Raw genomic sequence first — 24,353 nt, forward strand, 5'->3', positions numbered from 1 at the left:
GAGTTTGGTATTACGCCGCTTTTAGCAATATTCCAGCAATATCACGGCGGGGGACAACAGATATGGGCTTCACACATTGTACCCATGTGGGGAATCGAACCCGGGTCTTTGGCGTGACGAGCGAACGCCTTAACCACTGGGCTACCCCACCACCCTGTGATGCAGTGAATACAATAGGGGGCACATTTCATACTTTGTTTTTCATCTCTCACCAAATTGTTAAAACAGTCCACTCGAATCACAAAGCATTTTGCATGACATATGGAAAATATCAAAAATACTTTGACATTAAACTGTCACACATCTAAACAACACAAAATGTTCCAGATTACAGCAGAGATGCCAACCCTGAATCTAAGGAAAAAGGAGTCATGACTGGCTGAAAGCCAGGCCTGAGCACCAAAGGTGCGAGTTGAGGGTGAGCGTGTGGTCGGCTCTGCCATTTTGTTTCACTTTCATAAGGACTATGACATGCATTCGGCAAAAACTTTGTGAAACTTCATCGTCAATAACACGCAATATACACAATCGACACCCAAAGGATCACACGCTAAGCTTCTGAATGCTTTTACCAGTGTTCACTCAAATAAATCACCGGTGACTTACGAAATTGTATACCGTAATATAAATTCAGAATTTTTTGTAAAAAATCAGAGTGTTTTAAGAGAAATCGGAGAGCAGATTTTTAATTTGAAAATCGAAGTAACTCCGCCAAAATCGGAGTGGTTGGCATCTCTGTTACAGTAATAATGATCATCAGTCTACAAATCATTATGTCACACCTTATATATCCTTGAAAAGTCGATAGTTGGTAAAATAGCTTTTTTTATTGCTTTGAAAATTCAATATGTAAAGAAAGAATAAAGGTTATTAATCATCCTCAATGTGACTTCATGTACGAAAAAGATGAAAAATACTCTGACATTGCTAAATAATTTTCAAATAAATACAAAAGAATACAATCTTCATGTAAAATTTATTACAAAAATAATTCAATGATCAAGTTATATTTTATCTGCCTAAAATCTGATATTGCAAGTGCCAGAATAATAATGTACTCTGTAATTTGGTAAAAAAAAATGGATACCAAATTCGGCAGAGTTCCGATAATGAGTGAGTGAGTTTGTTATTACTCTGCTTTCAGCAATATTCCAGAATATCACGGCGGGGGACACCAGAAATGGGCTTCACACATTGTACCTACGTGGGCATCGAACCCGGCTCTTCAGCGTGATGAGCGAATGCCAGACTACCCCACCACCCCTCCAACAATGAAGTATAGGAACAACCCTGTATGCTAACCTACAAGTGATATAACTTATAATATACTTAACTGATACATTTCATCATGGTACTGGACTCAAGGAATTTTCAAGAAGATTCTGTTAATATCCATATACAAGACCTGTTTCAACAGTGAAAACTGATATGCAACTGATATGCAACAGATATGCATTTCTACATTTCTGTGTAAATAGGCACAAGCTCTGTGACATATCACAAGTTATCATACTATCGTATATGATGTAACAATGCTAAAATCTTCAAGGTAACTGGTTAAAGATAATATTACAAATATATAGTGATCTGTTCATGATATATGATATGGTAACATGCCTGCAGCTGTATCACAATAATATACATAATAATTACACAATACCACCACTATCAAGATAAACATGTTGACATCTCACGGAACACAAGTGCAATGTTGAGGGTCTTTTCAATACATTCTCCCAACACAGTCCAGTAAAAACTGTTACGTATTAACCACTGAACAAACATACCACTCAGGGTGTAAGAGATAGTTATCACTTTACCAAAATACTGCTGCAATACCAGCATACTAATTGCAATAGCACTACCAGTTAGGAGTGAAATGGTATTAGTAGAACCGCGGTATTTGCCTTCAGTTCGGTATACCATAAGGCCAGACCAATTTTATTTTTGTTTTACGGATCTGCCGGTCGTATTTTTCCAAGAATAAGAAAAAAAAAGAAAATTAATTTTCACCGCTCCGAAAAATAAAATCCTTAAGTTCTTTTGGCAAAGAATGTAAACTTACCCCCAAATTTTTTTGGATTATTTTGCCCCATATACACTTCATAACTTGCCAAAAATAAAATACTTTTAGTATGCAAAAGAAATATTACTTTGACTGGTGATTTGTATGTTTTATTTTTTTCCCCTGCCTTTCGGTTTTCTGGGGACAAAAATCTGTAAAACATGAAATAAAATTGGTCTGGCCTAATGTAAACCAAAAATTTTGTATTTTCGGTTTTCATACCATTTTTCTATCTAGTCATAAAATGACAGTTTTGTTCATTCAAAATAACAAGGATTATGGTTATGGTTTTTTCCATGTTATTAAACAATGTAAGGTTTGGCTCTTGTTGTCAATTTTCTGTTTTATGATCAAATCTCATATACCGAACCGAAGCGGACCGAACCAAAGACCTTGTACCGCAATACGTACCATACTGTGGTAAGAGCATACCTTTTCACCCCTACTAGGAATATGGTCAAAAGGTCAGCAGCAAAATAAACCCTAATATTCACCATTTTCACAAGTATTTAAATTCTAAGTTTTCATAACTGAATACTCTATCCACCATGTTAAATGTTTTGTAAAACATCGAGACATATAAATATTCTTTGATTAGAGTCCATGTTGGTTTCAGGGTCGTTATCTCTGTAGATGGAGTTCTAAAAACTTTTCAAGTTTCCAAGGTGTATTTATGCAAGATTGTGCAAGTGTGTCTAAGATGAATGGCCTGATATATAACAGACGTCTTGCCATCAACATCACCAAGGAAATTAATGTAAATGTGCCTCCTTCTCAGTTACAGGCATTGTAAGAGGTTGCAATAGGTTTTGTGAAAACCAAGAGTATAGACATTCTTCAAAGGCGTTTAGAAGTTGGTGTAGTAATACAAGACAAATCTTATGGATAACAACTTCTTGGTTTATTTTTCACAACGTTTCTGGGCTAGTTCTTGCCCTTCTTCAGATGCCCCTTCTTCCTTCACCTGAAGAAGGCCAAGAACTAGCCCAGAAACGTTGTGAAAAATAAACCAAGAAGTTGTTATCCATCAGATATCAGTCTTGTATCAAGAGTATAGAAAAAATTGATGATCAAGACGAGACCTTTTTTTATGCAGCAAACAATTGTATGAATACACAATGCCATTTAGAAAGTGGTCAAATGTAACATATGTTATATTTGGGATTACACTTTCTTAGTAAAGTACAGATTCTAGCACTTTAGTTGGGTTGAGTTCCATCCGGGATTCGAACCATGTCGTACCTAATCGCCAGCAGTAGCTGAATGGTGGAAGCCGCAGTGGCTGAGCAGGTTAGGCGTCTGACTCTGTGTCCTGGTGATTAGGTGCCTGACTCTGAGGGTGTGGGTTCGAATCCCGGATGGAACTCAACCCAACAAAAGTACTAGAATTTGTACTTTACTAAGAAAGTGTAATCCCAAATATAACATATACATGTATTACAAACAATTGCAGCTGAAAGAAGGCTAATCAACATTCCAAATGTTTACAATCATATCATCCTAATATCCCATTTTCACCAGGTCTCTCAACGTATCAACCACAAACTTCAGCCATCAGTAGAGACTGGTAGGTCAAAACAGATATTTACTGGCTTGAGAGGATTACTTACATATTATCACATAGCAAACCCCAGTCTCAAATCTTAAACATGTTCAGTTTTGCTTCATGTAAAATATTGTAATGTTATTTTCTTCAATTGGTCACTATGGGAACAAACTATATGTCTCTTTAGGAGAATAAAATGGTATTGGTTGTCTCAAGTCATTTACTTGAAATGCCTGTGATGTACTGTTTCTTTCTCTGATTACATGTTTCTTCAAATTATTTTAATTCCCTTTTAAAAATTAAAAGTTCCTGAGGAAGAAATGTCTCTGAACATAGACTTCAAGAATGCTGAGGTATGCTGAACCAACTTTATGATGCAAGGTACCGTTAATTACCGTAGATAAGTTGACTTTTGAGGACCCAAAAAAGAAGTCTGTAGAAGGGACTCAGCTTATTTACGGGTTACACTTTCGTCAATTTTTTTCATGGTGTAAGTAAACGACATTGTATCGCTTCATGTGAACGAACAAGAGAAGACGACTTTGCCAGTAAATATCAACAAACTTAAATGCAAGATTGAGGTATTCCCTGGCCAGCTGGTTACAAAAGCAACAAAATCCCTAAGATGCTTCAGTCGTTATCTATACAAGAAGTTCAGTGGGGAATACTGCAGATCCAACAATAACATGAAATAAATGTCAGAAATATTTTTGTATCACTACATCATCGCATTAAATTCAAATCATGTCAAATCTCATTTTCTATCACCACAATTGCAATGCCATTCTTACAAAATGTGCTTTAAATATAAACAGACACGTGGATGGTGCTTCAGTTGCTATTTGGCAACAGGTTTCTGAAATTCAACATCACTGTCACTTTCATCATTCAAGCTGACAAATGTCTGTCCATTTGCACCAGTATGGATCAGCCTCTTCATACTCATCTCATCGTCGTCATGGATATCCGCCTTTGCACGACCATAACAGCAAGCGATGACTGCTCCAATAAGAAGCACAATCACGAAGTTCACTCCACAGTGCCACGTAAAGTATAGTGTTGCTATCATCATATGCTGATGGTCATCCTGTTTCCATGGTGATGCACCTTCTATGGGATTGAACAGAATAAATGCAACCTGCCAAAACCACGTTCCTTGAAGTAGGATAAGGTATGATCTCATCACAGAGGCCAATATATGATGTCTGAAACGCATCTCAACAAGGACACTTATGGCGCTGGTAAAAATGACATAGACCAAGAAAGTGTGAACTAACACATCCAACTCTGACCTTCCATGGAGGTGAAACTTGAACAGTAATCCTTCAACGATAAAGGCCATAAAATAGCTTATGTATTCTGCATTTGGGGGTATCGGGGCACGGTAATATTGAAGAATGTCAACAACACCTGTGAAGCCGAAAAAGAAAAACATTGTTGCATGTTGCCCATTTCCAACAGCCACGAATTTTCCATGACTCATTCCAGTATATATTTCCAGACTGAAACCAATAGAAATCAGGAATATTTTCACAAAGGCTTCAATTGGCAAAACTTTTAAGCGGCCGGGCAGACACGGGCAGGTCATCATGACCCTGGAGGTAAAACGGGTATTTCTCTGCCTACTGCTGTAGTACGACTGGAACAATCGAACTAAGTACCACAAGGCGAAGATGATGAAGAACGACCCAGGCAGGGTATGACCTCCGAAGTTTCCCATGATGCAATGTCACGGTAGACCACCACCTGGTAACAGAGAACCAGTTGTAAGCATTCAAGTCTTCCAAACAAAACATATCATGAAAGTTAAACATCACAAAATAAACATGTTCTGTTGATCTCATATCAATTTAACGTCACACCTCATTCACAAGTTAACCAATTGAAAATAATCGAGTCTGGACCAGACAATCCAGTGATCAAGAGCATGAGCATTGATCTATGCAATTGGGATAATGATGACATGTGTCAACCAAGTCAGCGATCCTGACCACCAGATCTCGTAACCTCTTACCATAAGCATGAGTTTCTGAAGATCAAACCTAACCTGGATCTTCACGTGTCATTGGGTGAGATCCATTTAAGGCTGGAAGACCTAAAGTAACATGTAACCTATGTCATTACCGAATTCCTCACACCCTTATTACTGACCTTTTTCACATTTCCCTACATCCAGCTTGAAAGTGAGGCTTGGAATGCAAGTACATGACACACATCACTAGCAGACAATCACTGAAGCGAAACAGAGTGAAGGATCGTACTTATCTCAAAGGGAATCAAAGCAGCACCTTCGAAGGTATTGAAATATGGATCAGTATTTTCTCCTCAGATTCTAACTGTGCTTATTACTGCCTCCGGATAGCCCCCGACAGTTGGGTGTTGTGTCCCTTCACGACTCCACACCTTACACTGTTAACATTGCCACAATATTTTCTTCACATGTCTCCTTAGTGGCATAGCTCAGCATGTGAGCCTGGCCATTCTGTTAGTTAGTGATGTTCCGATGATCGAAAATAATCGAAAATCGGTCGAAAGAAGGATTAAAAATGATTATCGATTGTAAAAAACATATTTTTGAATAATCGAAATTTTGTTGTTTTTGTATAGCACCCTTGAATGAAGTAAACTAACCATCAAATTTGACGAATATTCGCAAACAAACATGCGCTCAACAGCATAAAGCTATGCACATTGTAATATTTGAACCACTTTTATTGTTTAATTACAATTCCAGTGTCTTTCTTGCATGCGTGCATAACATTGCATGACAGCATTAGTTATAATAAAAAACACATTAATTAGCCTTGCGTTAAAAAAAGCCCTCAATAAAGACCGGTTCGATTGCATGGGCACAATGTGTTAGCCCATTATATATGCTGGAATATTGCTAAAAGCAAAACAAACTCAGTCAGTAGTCAGTTATAGAAAAACATTAATTAAAAAAAATGTGGAAAAAACCCTTAAAATTGGTGATTGCATTAAAAATGTATATATTTCGATTATAATCAATAGTCGTTCACCACAATCGATAGTGGATTTGGTTTCCGATTCCCAAAACTACTGTTAGTGAATTCACATGTCTCTGACACCTGATACATCCATTTAGGCAATAACTGAACACTAGCCATACCTGATACATCCATTTAGGCAGTAACTGAACACTAACTAACTACAAATCCTATTGTGACTACCGGTAAGTAAATCATGAAAATAAAGCAGGTATAAAAGTGCAAGTGTCCTTGCATAATTATGACACAATTTTATCAGGACCTACTATATTATGTTGTCATGTTCATCAGATGTAACCAATGACACGTTTAACCAACAATCTCTTAATTCAATATACGTGTACTTGTACTTGTATGCTCACTCATGCATGCTGTTCCTTGCTAAAGTAAGCTAATTTAACTCAGTCACCTACTGTCTCAGGTTGCCCTGAGGCCAAATTCAACTTTAAATCCAGATCCATTTATTACAGAGTTTCTTACAAAGTACGCAGTTGGGCAAATGTTGCCACAGGACAGTATTGGTTTTTCATGCATCTGTATGAATGGTATTAGAGGAGCAATAGATCAGGTTTGTTCATTACAAAGTAAAAAAAATTCGCTTACATTATCAATGACCTAGCACTTGTCTACCACTCAGCTGGAGAGATCTTGAAAACTGTAAGAAAAACAAACAAAGAAATAGACACAATTGAGACGCATTGATGAAATTGGTCACTAAAGCGCCAAGTGTTTTTAAACAACAACTTTTAGTTCTACTAAGATGCGTCACACGGTGGCTATTCAGGTGTTGCAAACTTGTTCCAAGGATAAAGCAGTTTCAAAGCAAGTGAAGCAAGGCAGTCAGTCAGGTTAAACAATGTAGATACTGCAAATGTAAAACCTACAAATGTAAACTCACTTGTGAGAATACCTCTGCTCCTGTTCAATTAGACCAAAGAAGTAGGTATTGGCAACAAGAGTCCACAGATTGGGCGGGACTTATGATGGCGTCAATTAAAGCGGGTTTCTATCCCGACTTTCTCAGGTAGAAGGTTCAGATGTATGACAGTTGAAACGTGCTGCATTTATAGCATGTGTAGACAGTGCACCTGTGTCACAAATGGAGTACAAACTCCTCCAATTAAAACAGTATTTGTCAGGTGAAGCAGGCAGCACACCTTCATCTCAAGAATTAGGTCACATAGTTCTTCTGCTTGCATAATATTGCCCTGGAAAACTTGACCAGAAAGTATGGGGAGTAAGCGAAAGGCAGATATCTTTGCAGCTGGAGTGAAATTTTCGCAAGGTACAGACCAATATGTCCAGGTAAGATTACGAACTTTGAGAGATTTGCAGACATGTTAGATCTGTTGTGGTTGTTAACCTTAGGGAAAATGACAAGGTGGAGGAACTCAGTGACGGCTGTTTGTATGTAATTTTAAAGCAAAAGATGACTGAGTCAATGCTGGAGTGCGGTACCAACGGTTCATTTTGAACAACAAGACAAGAGTCTGTTGAAACCCTCAGGGAATGGGTGTTGCAGGAATTTGAGTTTTCACAATTGCCAGTGAAACAAAACATGGATTATCTGACAAGTCGTCGATCTGAGAATAAGGGTTGGTCAAAATCTGATTCATTCTTTGGTGCTGATCAAATGTTGTCACCTTTAAGTTGTCATATATGCCGGGGCACAAATCATACTGCACAAAACCTGTATGAAATTAAAAAATTTAGATGTTGCCAGTCGTTGGTAAGGCCAAACAACTAAGACTCTGTTTTAGCGTTGTTTGGGGCTAAATCATGTGAGGGAAAGCATGCAGTATGAATGAGACTTGTGGTATTGATGGATGTAAAGCTAACTTATACATCATTTGTTGCATGCTTTCAATAGAAAGAAAGTCATCTGATCAAATATTGGAAAACAATGACAGTAACTTTGCTTAAAAGGAGTGATCAAAACAGGATACTGTCACCATGTCAACCAACAATGTAGCAAATCGGGCATTTCTGTGCATTGAGAACAATTCCAGTTGTACTGAAGAACGGTAACAGAAGAATAACTGTAAATGCATTGTTAGATGATGCAGAATGCGCTTGAAGCATACATCAACGATGACATAGCTGCAGAATTAGGGTCTTCATGGAACTCAGGAAAAGGTATGTGTTAATGTGTTAAAAAACGGCGAAACAAACGCTTGATAGTTGTTTAGTTGAGTTTGGTTTGGAGAGTGTTGATGGCTCTGTTGACATGATGATGACAGGCTTGACGGCTTCCCAAGGTCACTGGTTCATTAGAAGTGATTGACTGGCAGCAGTACAAAACACATTACCCTCACTTGAGCGACATACCATTTCCAAAACTCCCTTCCGTCCAAAGGTAGATATTTTGATGGGGCGTTGATTATGCAGTCCTGCATTGTTCCAAAAAAGCGTCAATGGGGCGTCCAGGTGAGCCTATAGCCAGACATACGCCACTGGGTTGGTGTTGCATTGGCAGCATAAATCAGTTAGTTGGATCAACATCGAACTCCTTCGTCCAAAGAAAATGAAGATAAATAGCAAGAGAGTTCTTTAGAAGAACTTATGCATACATTTTGGGAGGTTGAATCACTTCCACATCCAGGTAAAAATATCAGCATTGAGGATGAAAAGGTTGTAAAATCTGTAGAAAACAGTCTTTGTTACAGCAATGGCGATATCAGGTGAGGTATACCATGGCTGACAATGTTCACACTCTTCATAACAATTTTAACATGGCACAAAGCCGCTTTGATTCAATAATTGAGAAGGAAATTGAGTAAAGATGAGGCTATTGCAGAGCTTTATTCAGATGTGATATGAGCGGTATGAAGCTAAAGAGTTGTATCAGGAAGGTGTCTGAAAGAGAAAGCTGAAACACAATGGTACCTCATTTTCCCTGTTGTAAAGCTTGATAGGGATACAACAAAAGTTAGAATAGTCTTTGATGCTTCCGCAAAGAAAGGTGTGTCATTGAATGATGTTATACACGCAGCTGGGCCAAAACTACAAAGCTTGATTTGTTAAGCCATTTTGTTTAGATTTAGTAGACATGCAGTAGCAATTGTCTGCGACATTGCCGAAATGTATATTTGCGAGATTGAAATTTCCGAAGAAGATCGAAGAAAATTCTGTAGGTTTCTTTGGCGAGAAAGTGATAAAAGTAGACCACCCGAGGTATACGAGTTTTCTGGGGTCATTTTCGAATGAACTGTTCACCATTCACTAGCTCAGTATGTAATACAGAGACATGCAAAACATCATGTAACTGAGTTGCCTCGCAACAGAGACCGTTAATGCCTCAAGCATTACATGGATGATAGTTTGGATTCAGTTGAGACAGATAGCAAAGCGGTCAAACTGTATCACGAACTCATGGAACTTTGGAATTTGGCAGGCATGCACGCAAGAAAATGGGTATCAATTCCTTGATTGTCATGGAAAACATTCCTATTGAAGATAGACTCAAAGAAGTCAATATTTGCATGTCCAAGCTGCCTCAACTCAAGACACTGGGTCTTATTTGGGATCCTGAGCGGGGATCTTTTCAGGTTTGCTCAAAGTAGCACTACAAGTGCAATCTTTTACAAGAAGAGTTTCCTTAGAGCAGCTTCGGGCTGTTCACGATAGCACAGGCCTTCTTGCTCCTTTTACTGTCCGAGCAAAAAATGCTGTTGCAAGATAATAATGGCTACTGGGTGTTGATTGGGATCAAAAGCCTTGACCAAGACATTGACAGCAGATGTTGTTGTCAGTGGTACGATGAAATGAAAGACTTGACATCTTTATCATTCTAAAAGTTAGCATCTTGACAAGAAACAACATTGATGATGTAAAATTTCATGTTTTTGTCCGATGCCTCAGAAAAGCATATGGCGCTGTGGTGTATAGTGTTGATACAGCGCAAAAAAACATTTAGTGGTCATCTTGTTGCTTCAAAAGGTCGAGTAGCACCTTTAAAAAGCTCTTAGCATACCACCTAATGGAACTACTAGCAACTGTTCTTGGAGTTAAGTTGGCTTTGGCAGTGGCTGATGCTTTGAAATGTGAGCTATCATCTATGGTCTTCTGGTCAGATAGCCAGAAGCGTCCTGAGTTGGATAAGAAACCAAAAGCAGATGCTTTTAAGCAATTTGTTGCTAATCGGGTTGGTTTATTCATGAGAACACAATGCCTTCCCAATGGAAATATATTCCAACAAGTATCAACCCAGCAGATGTGTTATCTCTAGGGTTCAAAACTTCAATTTTTGAACAGCAAAACTTGGCAAATGGACTAGATTTCATTAGCCATTGTGAAGATGAATGGCCTGAACAACCAGAAAGGTTTCTAACACTGAAAACTTCTTGAATGCAAACTACCCAGTTTGCCTGTCTCTGAATACGTTTTTTTGACACAGAGATTGACAGATCAAATGGAGATTAGACTCTTCCAATTTTTCAGACTTCAGAAGAGACTTTGCCGCATATAATGGCTTGGACATGTAGATTCCTCAACAATGTTAGTTTGACCAGCTCAAAGAACATTTGGAGAATTAGATGTTGAGGAATTACAGGATGCAGAGACTCTGATTTTGTTAGATTGTCAGAAACAATCATTTCCTGATGAGTATGCAGCTTTGTCAAAGGGAAGGTCTGTGTATCAGCAAAAAGCAAGTTACTCAGTCTCAAACCATTTCTTGATGAAAATGGTCTGATTAGATCAAGTGGGAGACTGCAGTTTTTCTGATGATATGCCTTATGAAGCACGATGTCCCATCATCCTTCCAAGGAGACACTGGACAACAAAGTTGATTGTCAAACACCACCATGAAAAGAATTGTCATTTGGGCACCAATGGCACTTTGGCAACTTTGGCAGCTAGATTTTGGGTAATCTCTGCTGCGTGAGGAGATCACTACGAGTGAGAACGTGAATGTGCCTGGTGGCACGGAGGCACACACCCAAACGCCGTCTACTCAGATAATGGCAAATCTTCCCAAGGCTCGAAAAGTAAGATCGTCCAAAGCTTTGAACAAGTGGCACAACCGAACTTTGCTGGTCCCTTCATTACCATTCAAGGGAGAGGCAAGCGTGGGTACAAAGAGATATTTATGTTTATTTACTTACTTACACACAACAAGGGCAGTCCACCTAGAAATTGCTTTTTGGCTTGGATGCAGATTCTTTTCTTAGCAGCATTCTTCAGAATGACAAATTTAATGAGGAATACCTAAAGAGGTACTTTCGAACCCAATGGCACCAACTTTGTTAAAGCTGCAAAGAATCTAAAAGCATTGGTTCAAAGCAATCTGGACTCTGATAAGGTGAAGGGTTCCTTGGCTAACAGAGGTATCAATTGGAAATTCAATCCACCTTCAGCTCATACTTTGGTGGAGGTAATGCACGAATCCCTTATCAAATCAGCAAAGCGAGCCATATGTGGAATTCTCCTTGTAAAGGAGACCTTTCAGATGAGGAGCTTATGACTGCATTTATTGGTGCGGAGGGATCTTCTCAATTCAAGACCTCTGACTTATCAGAGCTCTCATCCAGATGACAATGTTACCCACAGCCAAGTCATTTCCTTCATGGATTGCTTGGAGGAAGTTTGGCTCCTGACATTGATTGTAATGTTCTCCATACAACCCAAGGAAATGCTATGGCGCCGCATTCAAGAACTTCTCAGACACTTTTGGAGAAGATGGATGCGTGAGTGGTTGCCAACATTAAATCTGCGCTTTGAAAAATGGTGCGAGTCCAGCAGAGATTATCGTTGGTGATGTTGTAATTGTAGTGTCGCCTGAAACTCAACGAGGATGTTGGCCACTTGGAAGGATTGTTGGAACTCATCCTGGTGCAGATGGTCATGTCAGGGTGGTTGATGTCCAGGGTGGGAAGGAAGAAATTCACCAGACCAATCACCAAAATCTGTCCATTAGAATGGAATGGTGAATAAAGAATCATGACAGAATTTCAGAACATTCTCAGGTTGTAAATAATCTGAAATGTAAATAGACATGGCTCAAAATGGAGGTTGAAAAAGCAATAAATAAAACCTGTTCTACAGGTGTGCCATTTTCAATGTAAGTCTGCCTCGTCGGTTTTACACAATAATTCTAATAAAAGGCAGCAAACATTTAATGACAATTTTGTTTTGTATGACAGCTCCAACTGTGATTCACATACTGACTGATATCATGAATTATAGTATTTAGCATTGTTACACAGGTAGGTATTGTAGCACCACTAACCTTAAACTTATGCTTAGTCTCTGAATACATATAATTTTGAAAAAAAATCCATTTAAATTGTAAAGGAGCCCCAGTGAGATAGGAGATTCAGAACCTGATGAAATCTAGACTTGCTTCACAAGGGCTGGCTAGAAAGGGAATATAATGTGGTTCAGGGACTGTGAGATAGTTGGTTTGTTTGTTGTTCAACGCCAAATTCAGCAATATTCCAGTCTGGACCAGACAATCCAGTGAGACAGACTACCCTAACCTTTACAGCTAAGTTACCAGAGTAAGGTACACTGTACAGGTAAGGTAGAAGAATTTGTAAGCATGCTTGTCAGAAATGACACCTAAATAGCACAAGTCCCATCTCCACTATATGGAATGGGCCTAGGTGGAGAAATAGTGCATGCTTTTCAAGATGTGTATGGACGAGACAATCCAGTGGTTGATTGCCCAGCAAAGGTTGCAATGGGTCATGGCCACTGGTAGTCAACCAGATCACAGGTAACCTGTTACCAGGTTTTGCTTACTGATTCCTTATTTAGATAAGATAAAGATACTGGTCACAGTGGTGGGTTGAGTTGACTGGGATAGCTCCCTGTCTCAGGTATCATCCTGAGTGTTGGTGTGTTGTGGTTTGTAAGTAGGGCATATCTTAGTGCTGAAGTAAGGCTTATTGCTGGCTGTTCTGACCACTCGGACATTGATAGGCTCTTTGTTATATATCAGTCACGCCTACCTTAACTTTGGCAGCAACAAAAAATAAATAGATCAGGGGTGGAAATAACTTTAAAATTGCTAGTGTACTCCGGTACAGTGGCACATGTAAAATCACTTGCCCTGATAATCTTTCCACTATACCGGCCGTTTTCTTGTTGAATTTTTAAATAAACAACATAATTAATATTGGAAAGTCAACTGGACTCCGGTACAGTGTGATATACAAATCTGCTTGCCCAACAGAAAAAAACACTGGACTCGGGTCGGGCAATGGGTTATTTCCACCCCTGTAGATTTAGCAAGGTTTTTTACCATGTTTCATTCAATACATTATATTCTAGGAAAAAAACCTGAAAGATCAATCCTAAATGTAACCCAATAAACGGTTTCAATATTTTGCCTATGGGGACTCTGACCAAGAATCCAGAAGACTGTTGAATGAAACTAAAAAAACTCAAAATGAACATTAAACAGCTATTATCTCAAAACCATTAATGTCCTGTGTGTCTAATGTTTAGGTGTGGTTCTGGGTGTGTCACAGAAACTCCCCCCTGGTAAGATCACTTCACTGACATGTGCATGAAACTAACATACTCGGGCAACAGATTAAACATGTTTTAATATAAACACTGCAATACTTAAACCTGAGTGAGTCAGTGAATGAGTTTAGTTTTACGTTGCTTTCAGCAATGTTGCAGCAATATCACAGCGGGGAACACCAGAAATGGGCTTCACACATTGTATCCATGTATCGAACCCGGATCATCGGCGTGATGAGCGAACGCTTTAACCACTAGGCTACCCCAACCGCCCTTAAACCTGAAGACCTCTTTAATGTTTTACGTAACTTCACATCGTTCCCATGAAAACATGTAATGACTATCCCCTGCCACAGGGAATGTTATAATTATGTTTGTTCACGTAATGGTGAATAATATGATGCTCAAAATGGAGACCTACAAAGTCTGAAGAAGAGTTAGGCATCTGCGTCACTTTATGTCATTAGTCATCAATCAGATTTTGTTTGGTTGTTGTTAAATGCTGCACTCAGCAATACTCCGGTCGCCTGTAAATAATCGAGTCTGGACATTACAATCCACTGATCCTCATAATCAGCATAGATCGATGCTCATGCTGTTGATCACTGGATTGTCTGGTCCAAACTCATTTATTAACAGACCATTGCCATATACCTGGAATATTGCTGATTGTGGCGTTAAACAACAAACAAACAAACAACCTTGACCAAAATCCATGATGCTACTTTCAGTATCAAGCAAAGCTGTGTGTTTTGATGTTTCTGATTGGCTATTGTTGCTAGCTTGGTCTGGCCTTATCCATCATAGTTGGCGCAATGTAATATCTCAAGCAAAAACGTAAAGCTAGCAAGACTTGTTATCAGGGTGTTATTTGTATGAGATATTGGTTCAACATCAAAATAATAATCGATATATATCAAATATGAATCAAGAATAAAACAAATGAGTTGTGTATCATATCATGGAAAACTTGCCAGCAATGTATGTCGCATGATTACATTGTCAATTGAACGGAGAGTTACAGTTAAATTTTTCGCATCATGGAATTTGCCCATGCAAGGCCCTGTTTACACCATCAACATCAATACTTACATAACTACACATATGCCATATTATTACTGGAAAAAGTTGTTCCTGAAGCCAACTGACATTTAGAGTAATGCTGAATACATATATATTATGATAGAAACAAATAATTTCTTTAAAATTAAAAGGTGAGGTGAAATTGGGTTTTACGTCGTACTGAAAATATTTCGCTCATATGACGACATGCATGCGTGTGTATGTGTATGTGCGGCTGCTTGTACTAGCCCAGACTGTACTGGTTTTAGACTTAAGCTAAGATACCATACCATACCGCATTGAAGCATGAATACCCCACTCAGACACATTAAACTGACTCCGAGCTGACCAGTCCTTGTTGTACCTATTAATGCCGAACGCCAGGCAGTGACCAACAAGTACCATATTTTAACATCTTTTGGTATGACGTGGTCGGGGATCGAACCCGCGACCTTCCGCTCTCCGGGCGGACACTCTAACCACTACACCACGGAGGCGGTCTTAAAATTAAAAGGAGCCCAAATAGGATAGAACCTGAACCTGAGGAAATCTAGACTTGCTTCATTTAGGGCTTTAGGATTGCAGAAAGGGTTAGGCATAATGGAAAATAGCGCAAATTCAGGGACTGAGACAGACTAACTGACATTATAATGGCAATGAAAGCTAATCATGTTCCATATTTCTGTAAAATGCTTTCAGTACCAGGTGTTTCATCTGATAGCAAAGTTATATTAAATATTTAAAAAACACTGCACTAGGAGCCACAACCCACAGTGTCTCAGAACAATGTCTTTCCGTCAACAATCTTGTGTGATGTCTGATACAGCTGGAGCGTTTACAAGTTTCATCAAGAATTTTTGAAACCTTTATGAGTGAGTGAGTGAGTGAGTGAATTTAGTTTTATGTCGCTTTTAGCAATATTCCAGCAATATTACGGGATACCAGAAATACACTTCAAACATTGTACCCATGTAGGGAATAGAACCTGGGTCTTCAGCGTGATGAGTTAAAGCTTTGACCACTAGGCTTCCCGATCGCCCCGAAAGCTCTATGAATCATGTTCTGGAAAATGAAGCCCTAATTTGGACAAACAACCAACTTGTTTCTACCTAATGCAGGGGTAGAAATGCAATGTTTTTGAAGGGTGCCATTGAGCGCCAGACAGATAATTTAGGTGTGCCTTTGTGAAAATAAGTGTGCCCATACCTTTTGATGATTCAACTACACTTAAAACATCACAACAATTATGTTATTTCAATATATTGTTTCATTAGTCAGTAAACATCATGTAAACCTACTAGTTTTACATATAATCTGTGGTATGCTAGTTGTTTTAACTGTCCTATGTAAACCTACTAGTTTTACATATAATCTGTGGTATGCTAGTTGTTTTAACTGTCCTATGTAAACCTACTAATTTTACATATAATCTGTGGTATGCTAGTTGTTTTAACTGTCCTATGTAAACCTACTAGTTTTACATATAATCTGTGGTATGCTAGTTGTTTTAACTGTCCTATGTAAACCTACTAGTTTTACATATAATCTGTGGTATGCTAGTTGTTTTAACTGTCCTATGTAAACCTACTAGTTTTACATATAATCTGTGGTATGCTAGTTGTTTTAACTGTCCTATGTAAACCTACTAGTTTTACATATAATCTGTGGTATGCTAGTTGTTTTAACTCCCATGTCCTATGTAAACCTACTAGTTTTACATATAATCTGTGGTATGCTAGTTGTTTTATACTGTGGTATGTAGTTGTTTTAACTGTCCTATGTAAACCTACTAGTTTTACATATAATCTGTGGTATGCTAGTTGTTTTAATTGTCCTATGTTGTTTTAACTGTGGCATGCTAGTTGTTTTAACTGTCCTTCGCGGACAGGTTTTTATCATTTACCTTTATCTATTATGAAATTGTAACTTGTCTTTAGTCACAATGTGACTGAAATAATGCTGATGCGACTTAAAATCTTAACTCACTCACTCTCACTGTAAGCTTGAGAGCTGAACACTATCAGGACTGCAAGAATTGTTCAGCTTCATTTATCCTGGACCCAATGCTCAAAATATGTTATCATCCAAAACAAGATTCCTATTATGCCCACCTACTTTCAAAATGGCCACTGCCCATGTTAGGCTGTGAGATTGTGTGTGCCACCAATAAACAGTTTGATGGGGTGCAAAGATAGGGGTGCATTTTCCATTAAATGAATCATGGTGATTAATATTTTTAGTCAAGCCGCTAGGGCACATTGAAAATAATTCATCCATGCCAATTCAATATTTACTGTGCCACAGCATGCAAATTAAGTACTATTTTGATCTCTGTAATGTCTAAAAAATTAAAATTATGATTAACAAAAGACACCTGTTCAGCACTTGCCTGTGCAGTTTCACTAACAAATGGATAATTTATGAGTGAGCTACACAATTGAAAACTCTACTTGTATTTGAACATATGTCCAACTTGCTGCCATGGAAACGTAATTTATTAAAAAATTGCCTGGACAGCAAACAAAACCAGATCAGTGAATGAGTAGGTCAAGTTTCATGAATGATGAATGGGGAATGGCAGCACCTCGATATCCCTGCAATACTATGTGCAGGTGTGGATTAAATATGGGTTTCAACCTCAAACATGAAACCTACAGTAGGACCACATGGAATATTAACATTGCTAACTAAATCATCAGCATTCATATCTGAAACATTGGCCATGCTTATTCTGGCATCATTCAAGTCACGCATGGTCACAAAACATGAACAAAATACAAGCACAGAAATGTGATCTGCTTACAAATATCATTTGCAATGAAAATGAATTTCTAGTACTGGACTTATTGCTGAAATATTTGACTGCAGCATTTGTTACAATATCGCTCTAAGTTTTTAACTGTAACTTTTAAAAAATATGAAAATCACAGCAGGCATCATAAGTAGGTATAGAGGAAGGATTTTGTTTGTTTGTTACTTAATGCAGCACTCAGCATTATTCCAGGCGGCAGTCTGCAAATAATCCAGTGTGGACCAGACAATCCTGTGATCAACAGCATGTGCATCATTCTACACAATTGGGATGTGATGATATATGTCAACCAAGTCAGCAAGCCTGACCACCCAAACCCTTTGGTCACCTCTTACAAGCATGGGTTGGTGAAGACCAATTTGAACTCAGATCTTCCCGGGCTGGAGGAAGGTAATGACTGGTCAATGTGTGACACCATATTCTGCAATATTTCAACTGGCAGTGGCCTGTCCCACACCATTAGGGTCCAAAGTCAGGAGATCAGGGGCAGTGGAGCAGCCTAGTGGTTAAAGCTCTCGCTTGTCATGCCAAAGACCCGGGTTCGATTCCCCACATGGGTACAATGTGTGAAGCTCATTTCTGGTGTCCTCCGCCGTGATATTGGTGGAGTATTGCTAAAAGCGGCGTAAAACCATACTCACTTACTCAGGAGATCAACCCAGTCACTGACCATCCAATCCACTTTCAGGCCCTTTTGACATGCATAGGGTGCAGGGACGTATTCCAGCCCCAAATCCCACTGTTAACTCTGTATAAGTTCAGAACCACAATTATGTCCAATATATAACATATAATACATGTTCAATAATATCTGAATTAAATCAATTTTCACTCTATGTCTATCAGTATCAATTACAACCTTGATAACAGCTGCGACATTAACCACAAAGGATATTAAATATCACACTTGCCGGTCTGATACATTCACAAAACACTGAATGCTGTTGAATAATTTGACAACAATACATGACATGTTATTAATTTTCTAAAATTGAATTGGAATTGAAGAGCAATTTTCAAGTGGAAAACATACATGTACTATTGAAAGCGAGTTTCACAAGAAGCTTTGCTACAGGTGAACTGACTATCGCCAGTTGGACTGTTATTTCCAGACTCTGATGCTAAGAACAATAAACTCTCAAGGCATTAATGATTAAGAAGTAGGGAAACTAACAGAATATTCTCTGAAAATGTTTCAGATGCAGGTAATACATGAACGTGTTTAACAAGGTGCAAATGTTCACATCCAGTATGCAAGAACATACTCCAAGGATACAAACAAAATATATATTGCATCCCAAGGGACGCACTACAATATCTTTTATACCAAGTTCTTGGCAAGCAATATAGACTTTCCTCAGGGCTCCAGATAAGGGCCGTATCAACGTATGTACGGATAAAAAATATGCATGATACGATAGGAAATAATTTTGAAAACGTAGCAGATACGCACCACAGCAATGGTGTACGAATAATTTACAGACGTATTTATATGAAAAGGTATTGTTTTATTGTTTATTGACCTGTTTACACAAGAGTAGCAATGTTGTGGTGCATACACCAAACGAAACACAAGAATACTGATTACTAATTTCCATTCAGTACTCTAAATGTACTCTTAAGTTTTTCCAGTACTCCTATATTGAAAAAATAAGGAGTACATACTCCTGATGTTGAAAAATTATCTGGAGCCCTGCTTCCTGTTTAAAACTAAATTGCTTCACATTAAATCACAGTACACTACCCTGGTTCGCTACTCTGAGTGAGTGAGTGAGTGTAATTATAAGCACTCAGCAATTTCCATTATGTCGGTCTGTAACTCAGCAATATTCCAGCTATATGGCGGTGGTCTGTAAAGAATCGAGCCTGGACCAGATAATCCAGTGATCAACAGCATGAGCATCGATCTGCTCAATCTGGAACCGATGACATGTGTCAACCAAGTCAGCGATCCTGACCACCCAAACCTGTTAGTCGCCTCTTACGACAAGCATGGGTTACTGAAGGTTCATTCTAACCCGGACCTTCACGGGTCTCGCTACTCTGAGTGACACTACAACTTCCTGAGAGGACCCCTGAAGTTTGTACGTGGGGATATTGCCTTTGTCAAAACAAACAGCAGGTGTCATCCCACGGCAAGATGTTCAATAGATTTGACTAAACTTGTGTTCAACTTCTTTGAGTGGCATTTTAGAAGTTGGGACGTACAATATTGAACAAACTTTATGGATGACAACTTCTACTGTTTCGTGAGTGTGACGTTTTGATGCAGATTCTTGCACCGTTGTGCATCATTCCTGCTTGACAAGTACAAGAATCTGTATCGAAACGTCGCACTCATGAAATAACAGAAGTTGCTTGACAAGTACACGAATCTGTATCGAAACATTGCACTCATGAAATAGAAGAAGTTGCTTGACAAGTACAAGAATCTGTATGGAAACGTCACACTCATGAAATAAAAGAATTTGTTTGACAAGTACAAGAATCTGTATCGAAATGTCGCACTCATGAAATAAAAGAAGTTGCTTGACAAGTACAAGAATCTGTATTGAAATGTCACACTTGTCTCAGGAGGCATACATACAGTTTTCTACAACAAGCAAATGTGCATCAAGTACTCACAAATGTAGAGAATGAATGTAAATAAACAATTCACTGCGTCCTCAGAGACACACAATATTATTGATTGTACCCACAACACATCTCTGACTTTGCTAAGTGTTTGGTTGTTTCTTTTATAGCAGTCATGTGCGTCATTTAACTGATTCATTCCAGGCTCTGAAAAATTATCAAAACGTACAGTTCTCTACACCTTTACTTCAGAGGACCCTCAAACTGCCTGCAAGGACCATTTAAAATAATATTTGGGGGTCCCCAGGACCCCAATGTTTGTGACGTGAGTTGAGGTAAAACCCTGCACACCATTAGCATGTACTTCAGTTTGTTGCAGGACAAAAATCCTAGAACTCACAGGGCTCAAGTCGTCAATCACCATCACCCAACAATACTCAGTGGCCAACCCTAACTGACTTTGTTCAAAATTGCCTCCTTTCACCTAGCAGAATTATACCTAGCGGGATAAATCATGTGACTATAACCTTTTAGCACCTAACAGGCAGTTTGGATTATCCGGGGTAATAATGTGATAGCGCTTTGAGCATGCACATATGGCCATTATCATTATCACTCATCCAATGTGTAGCCTGTCTCAGTCTACAGTGCCAATATTGGAGATGAGAATGTTACATTTATAAATTCATATCAGAGGCCCAGATAAGCTGCGTATCCGGGTAATATATGCATAGAACATTTCCAATTACGCATTGAAAAATAATTGTTGCGTACCAATTACGCATTTAAACTGTTAGATACGCAAAGAGCTTAAAACAAATTCGTACGGAATATACTTATAAAAATCGCTTGCATAATGAAAAAGACATCGATTGCTATCAAGTCGTACTGTTAGTATAGGACAAGTGTTGTACTGTCAGTATAGGATGACTGATTTTTTATGAAATCATTTCCCTTATATTTAAGTTGGTTTTGATTAGGTATGACATAAGGCAGAACATACCTGCTTAGTAAACTTACTCAATGACACAATACTTAGGTGTGTAAAATGACTGAAATACGCACATATTTGAAAGCAGTGGGTAACGGAAAATGAAATACCCACTCAACATTCATAATACCCACTCCAAAAATACAGTGGGTACAGTACCCACATTAGCTAAATCTTATCTGGAGCTCTGCATATGACAAGGCAGTTATTATATTGTAATCTAGACTTTGAACCATGACTTACAATTTGATCAAGCTGGCAATTTATAATTTCAAACTAATCAACGAGGAAAATACATGACTAGCACCCGGGTTGTGGGCTTTGCTGTCCAGAGTTCTTTTGTTTTTTGTTCCAGAATTACATCATGCATGAACTAAAGGTGTGACCTCGCACTTGAAAGCCACTTCATGCATGATTTATGAAACCCAGAACCATTAACGCACTGGTCTGGCAACAACCGAACATGCACTGTCAAGCCCTTCCGTCAGTCAGGACAGTGAATTGAAAGTCCATCTCTCTATCACAAGACCTGTGCAGGTCCGGGTTAGAATGAACCTTCAGTAACCCATGCTTGTCGTAAGAGGCGACTAACAGGATTGGGTGGTCAGGATCGCTGACTTGGTTGACACATGGCACATGAAAGCCACTTCATGCATGATTTATAAAACCCAGAACCATTAACGCACTGGTCTGGCAACAACCAAACATGCACTGTCAAGCCCTTCCGTCAGTCAGGACAGTGAATTGAAAGTCCATCTCTCTATCACAAGACCTGTGAAGGTCCGGTTAGAATGAACCTTCAGTAACCCATGCTTGTCGTAAGAGGCGACTAACGGGATCGGGTGGTCAGGCTCGCTGGCTTGGTTGACACATGTCATCGGTTCCCAATTGCGCAGATCGATGATCATGCTGTTGATCACTGGATTGTCTGGTCCAGACTCGACTATTTACAGACCACCGCCATATAGCTGGAATATTGCTGAGTGCTGCGTAAAACTAAACTCACTCACTCTATCACATGAAAGCAGTGTCATCTACAGGGTTTCCTTAAAACCTCCCTCTAATAGAGAAGAGGTTCTTTTAACCATACTTCGTCTTGGGCATTGTGGTATTGGTGCATGTCTCAATATTATTAATAAAGATATTCCTGCAAATTGTACAGTGTATAATTATCATTATTAAATGGGTATTATATGGGGATGATTTTTATGGTGAAGCATGTTAAATGTGAATGATTCCCCTAAAATTTATGTACAAAGTAAGTGACCCCACCTGCAAATCAATGACCAGCCAACCCCCCAGTACATATAAGTACAAAATTGATGACCCCTTTCCAGAACAAAATGGGTGACCACCCCTTAAAATCATCATCCCAGCCATAAATTAAGAAGGGTCCCTTATATATGCTGCATGAAAATAAGATTATGTACACATAATTTTTTTTAAAAATAAAAAAGAGAAGTAGAAGCCTAGTCACATGTTACATCTGCGAACGAGAAAATCATACATAGCTTAGCAAGTCTGTAGAACTTTGTTGACAACCAATACAGTGCAGTGGGATAATATGGATTATTCAGTTCCACGGTAAAATAATAATAACTCATAATATTCAGTAACCTTTCCGTAACTCGATTGATCGGTATCTGTCAGCAAGTTAACAAACTTACCGTCCGGGATCACCGCCTCATTTAGCCGAGAGCAGCGTGCCGGCCTTACATACAGTGATATTGCCGAGTGCGGCGTTATAAAAACAATCCTGGCAACCAGCATCGAATGTTCATGCTTTGACTGTATAGGACCGCATCGCGGCTGTCGGCTACGCTTCATTCATTCTCTGAACACGTTGCGGTAATTGTTTCAAGAATAGCTCCAACTGAATATTAAAGATAGATATAGGTTATATAACTATACCGCTCTGAAATGACAAATCACATCACAGTAATGAGACGGACTACATATGTCATGTGTCCGTTAAGGAAATGTGTGTCATGTTTTTGGTCCTGAAGGAGGTGTCATGATAAACATATTCCACAAATCTTCAACTATGACGACTCTTTATTCTCCATTGCCTCCGGATCAGAGCGAACTGTTTCACCATTGGCATTCTGCGTTATCTGAATGCACGTATATGTAACACTATAGCAGACAATCACCCATTTCATTCACAAGCTGATCTCGCCACTTACAAGCTTGCATCACCACAAACAGGTGTTTCGCGAGGAAATGCTCATATTCTTGAAAATTCTACACACAACACAGTCACACGCTCGGCAAGTACTTACTGCAACCACTACCCAGTTCCAAGAGAACGGATTGCCGTCAAGTTGAAATAAGAATGCAGCCCGCTTCTCAACAGAGACTCGCGTCGACTGCTCTCACCGCGCCGCCATAGATCACGTGACTTCATGTGACCCAACCTGACGGTATTGATCTGTTGTTGTCACTCAGCAAGCAAACGGATGGGACAAGTAGAATTAAATTCTGACAACCAGCACGATGCAGGAGGAACGTTGTCGTAAAAGGATTGACTATTTCCGACAAAAAAACGTAACACAAAATCCTCAAGTTGTTCCATATATAGGAAAAGTTCTGGCCACTGAACGACACATGTGCCTCTCAAATGAGCCGGTGAACTGACACATATCGCAGTGTTATTGTTTATATCCCCTTCAAGGTTTTAGCGTGGAAAAAATCGTTCGGAAATATCCTGAAGGGAAAATAAAAGCGACGCCGAGGTTACTGCCAGCAGGATCGACGAAGTCTGATTGGTGATTTAGTGTTTTGCATTCAACATAAATGTCATTTGAAAAACAACTAAACAT

The 24,353-nt window shown here is 38.9% G+C and overlaps 1 protein-coding gene across 1 annotated transcript; it reads right to left on the reverse strand.

Annotated features, from left to right (window-relative positions):
- Positions 1-3,430: 3,430 nt before the first annotated feature.
- Positions 3,431-24,128, reverse strand: LOC124256623 (transmembrane protein 45B-like). The gene is made up of 2 exons (XM_046690597.1): positions 23,814-24,128; positions 3,431-5,357 (listed from the first exon to the last, which is right to left on the reverse strand). The coding sequence occupies exon 2, from the start codon at positions 5,329-5,331 to the stop codon at positions 4,450-4,452; it is 882 nt and encodes a 293-aa protein (XP_046546553.1). The 5' UTR covers positions 5,332-5,357; positions 23,814-24,128; the 3' UTR covers positions 3,431-4,449.
- Positions 24,129-24,353: the final 225 nt, after the last annotated feature.

This window comes from Haliotis rubra, unplaced genomic scaffold, assembly GCF_003918875.1.
Source record: "Haliotis rubra isolate DU_JTF1 unplaced genomic scaffold, ASM391887v1 Scf632, whole genome shotgun sequence".
Taxonomy (NCBI): domain Eukaryota; kingdom Metazoa; phylum Mollusca; class Gastropoda; order Lepetellida; family Haliotidae; genus Haliotis; species Haliotis rubra.

Bases quoted from the DNA above. Each gene is read 5' to 3' on its own strand.
- LOC124256623 (XM_046690597.1), bottom strand. From the start codon at position 5,331: ATGGGAAACTTCGGAGGTCATACCCTGCCTGGGTCGTTCTTCATCATC.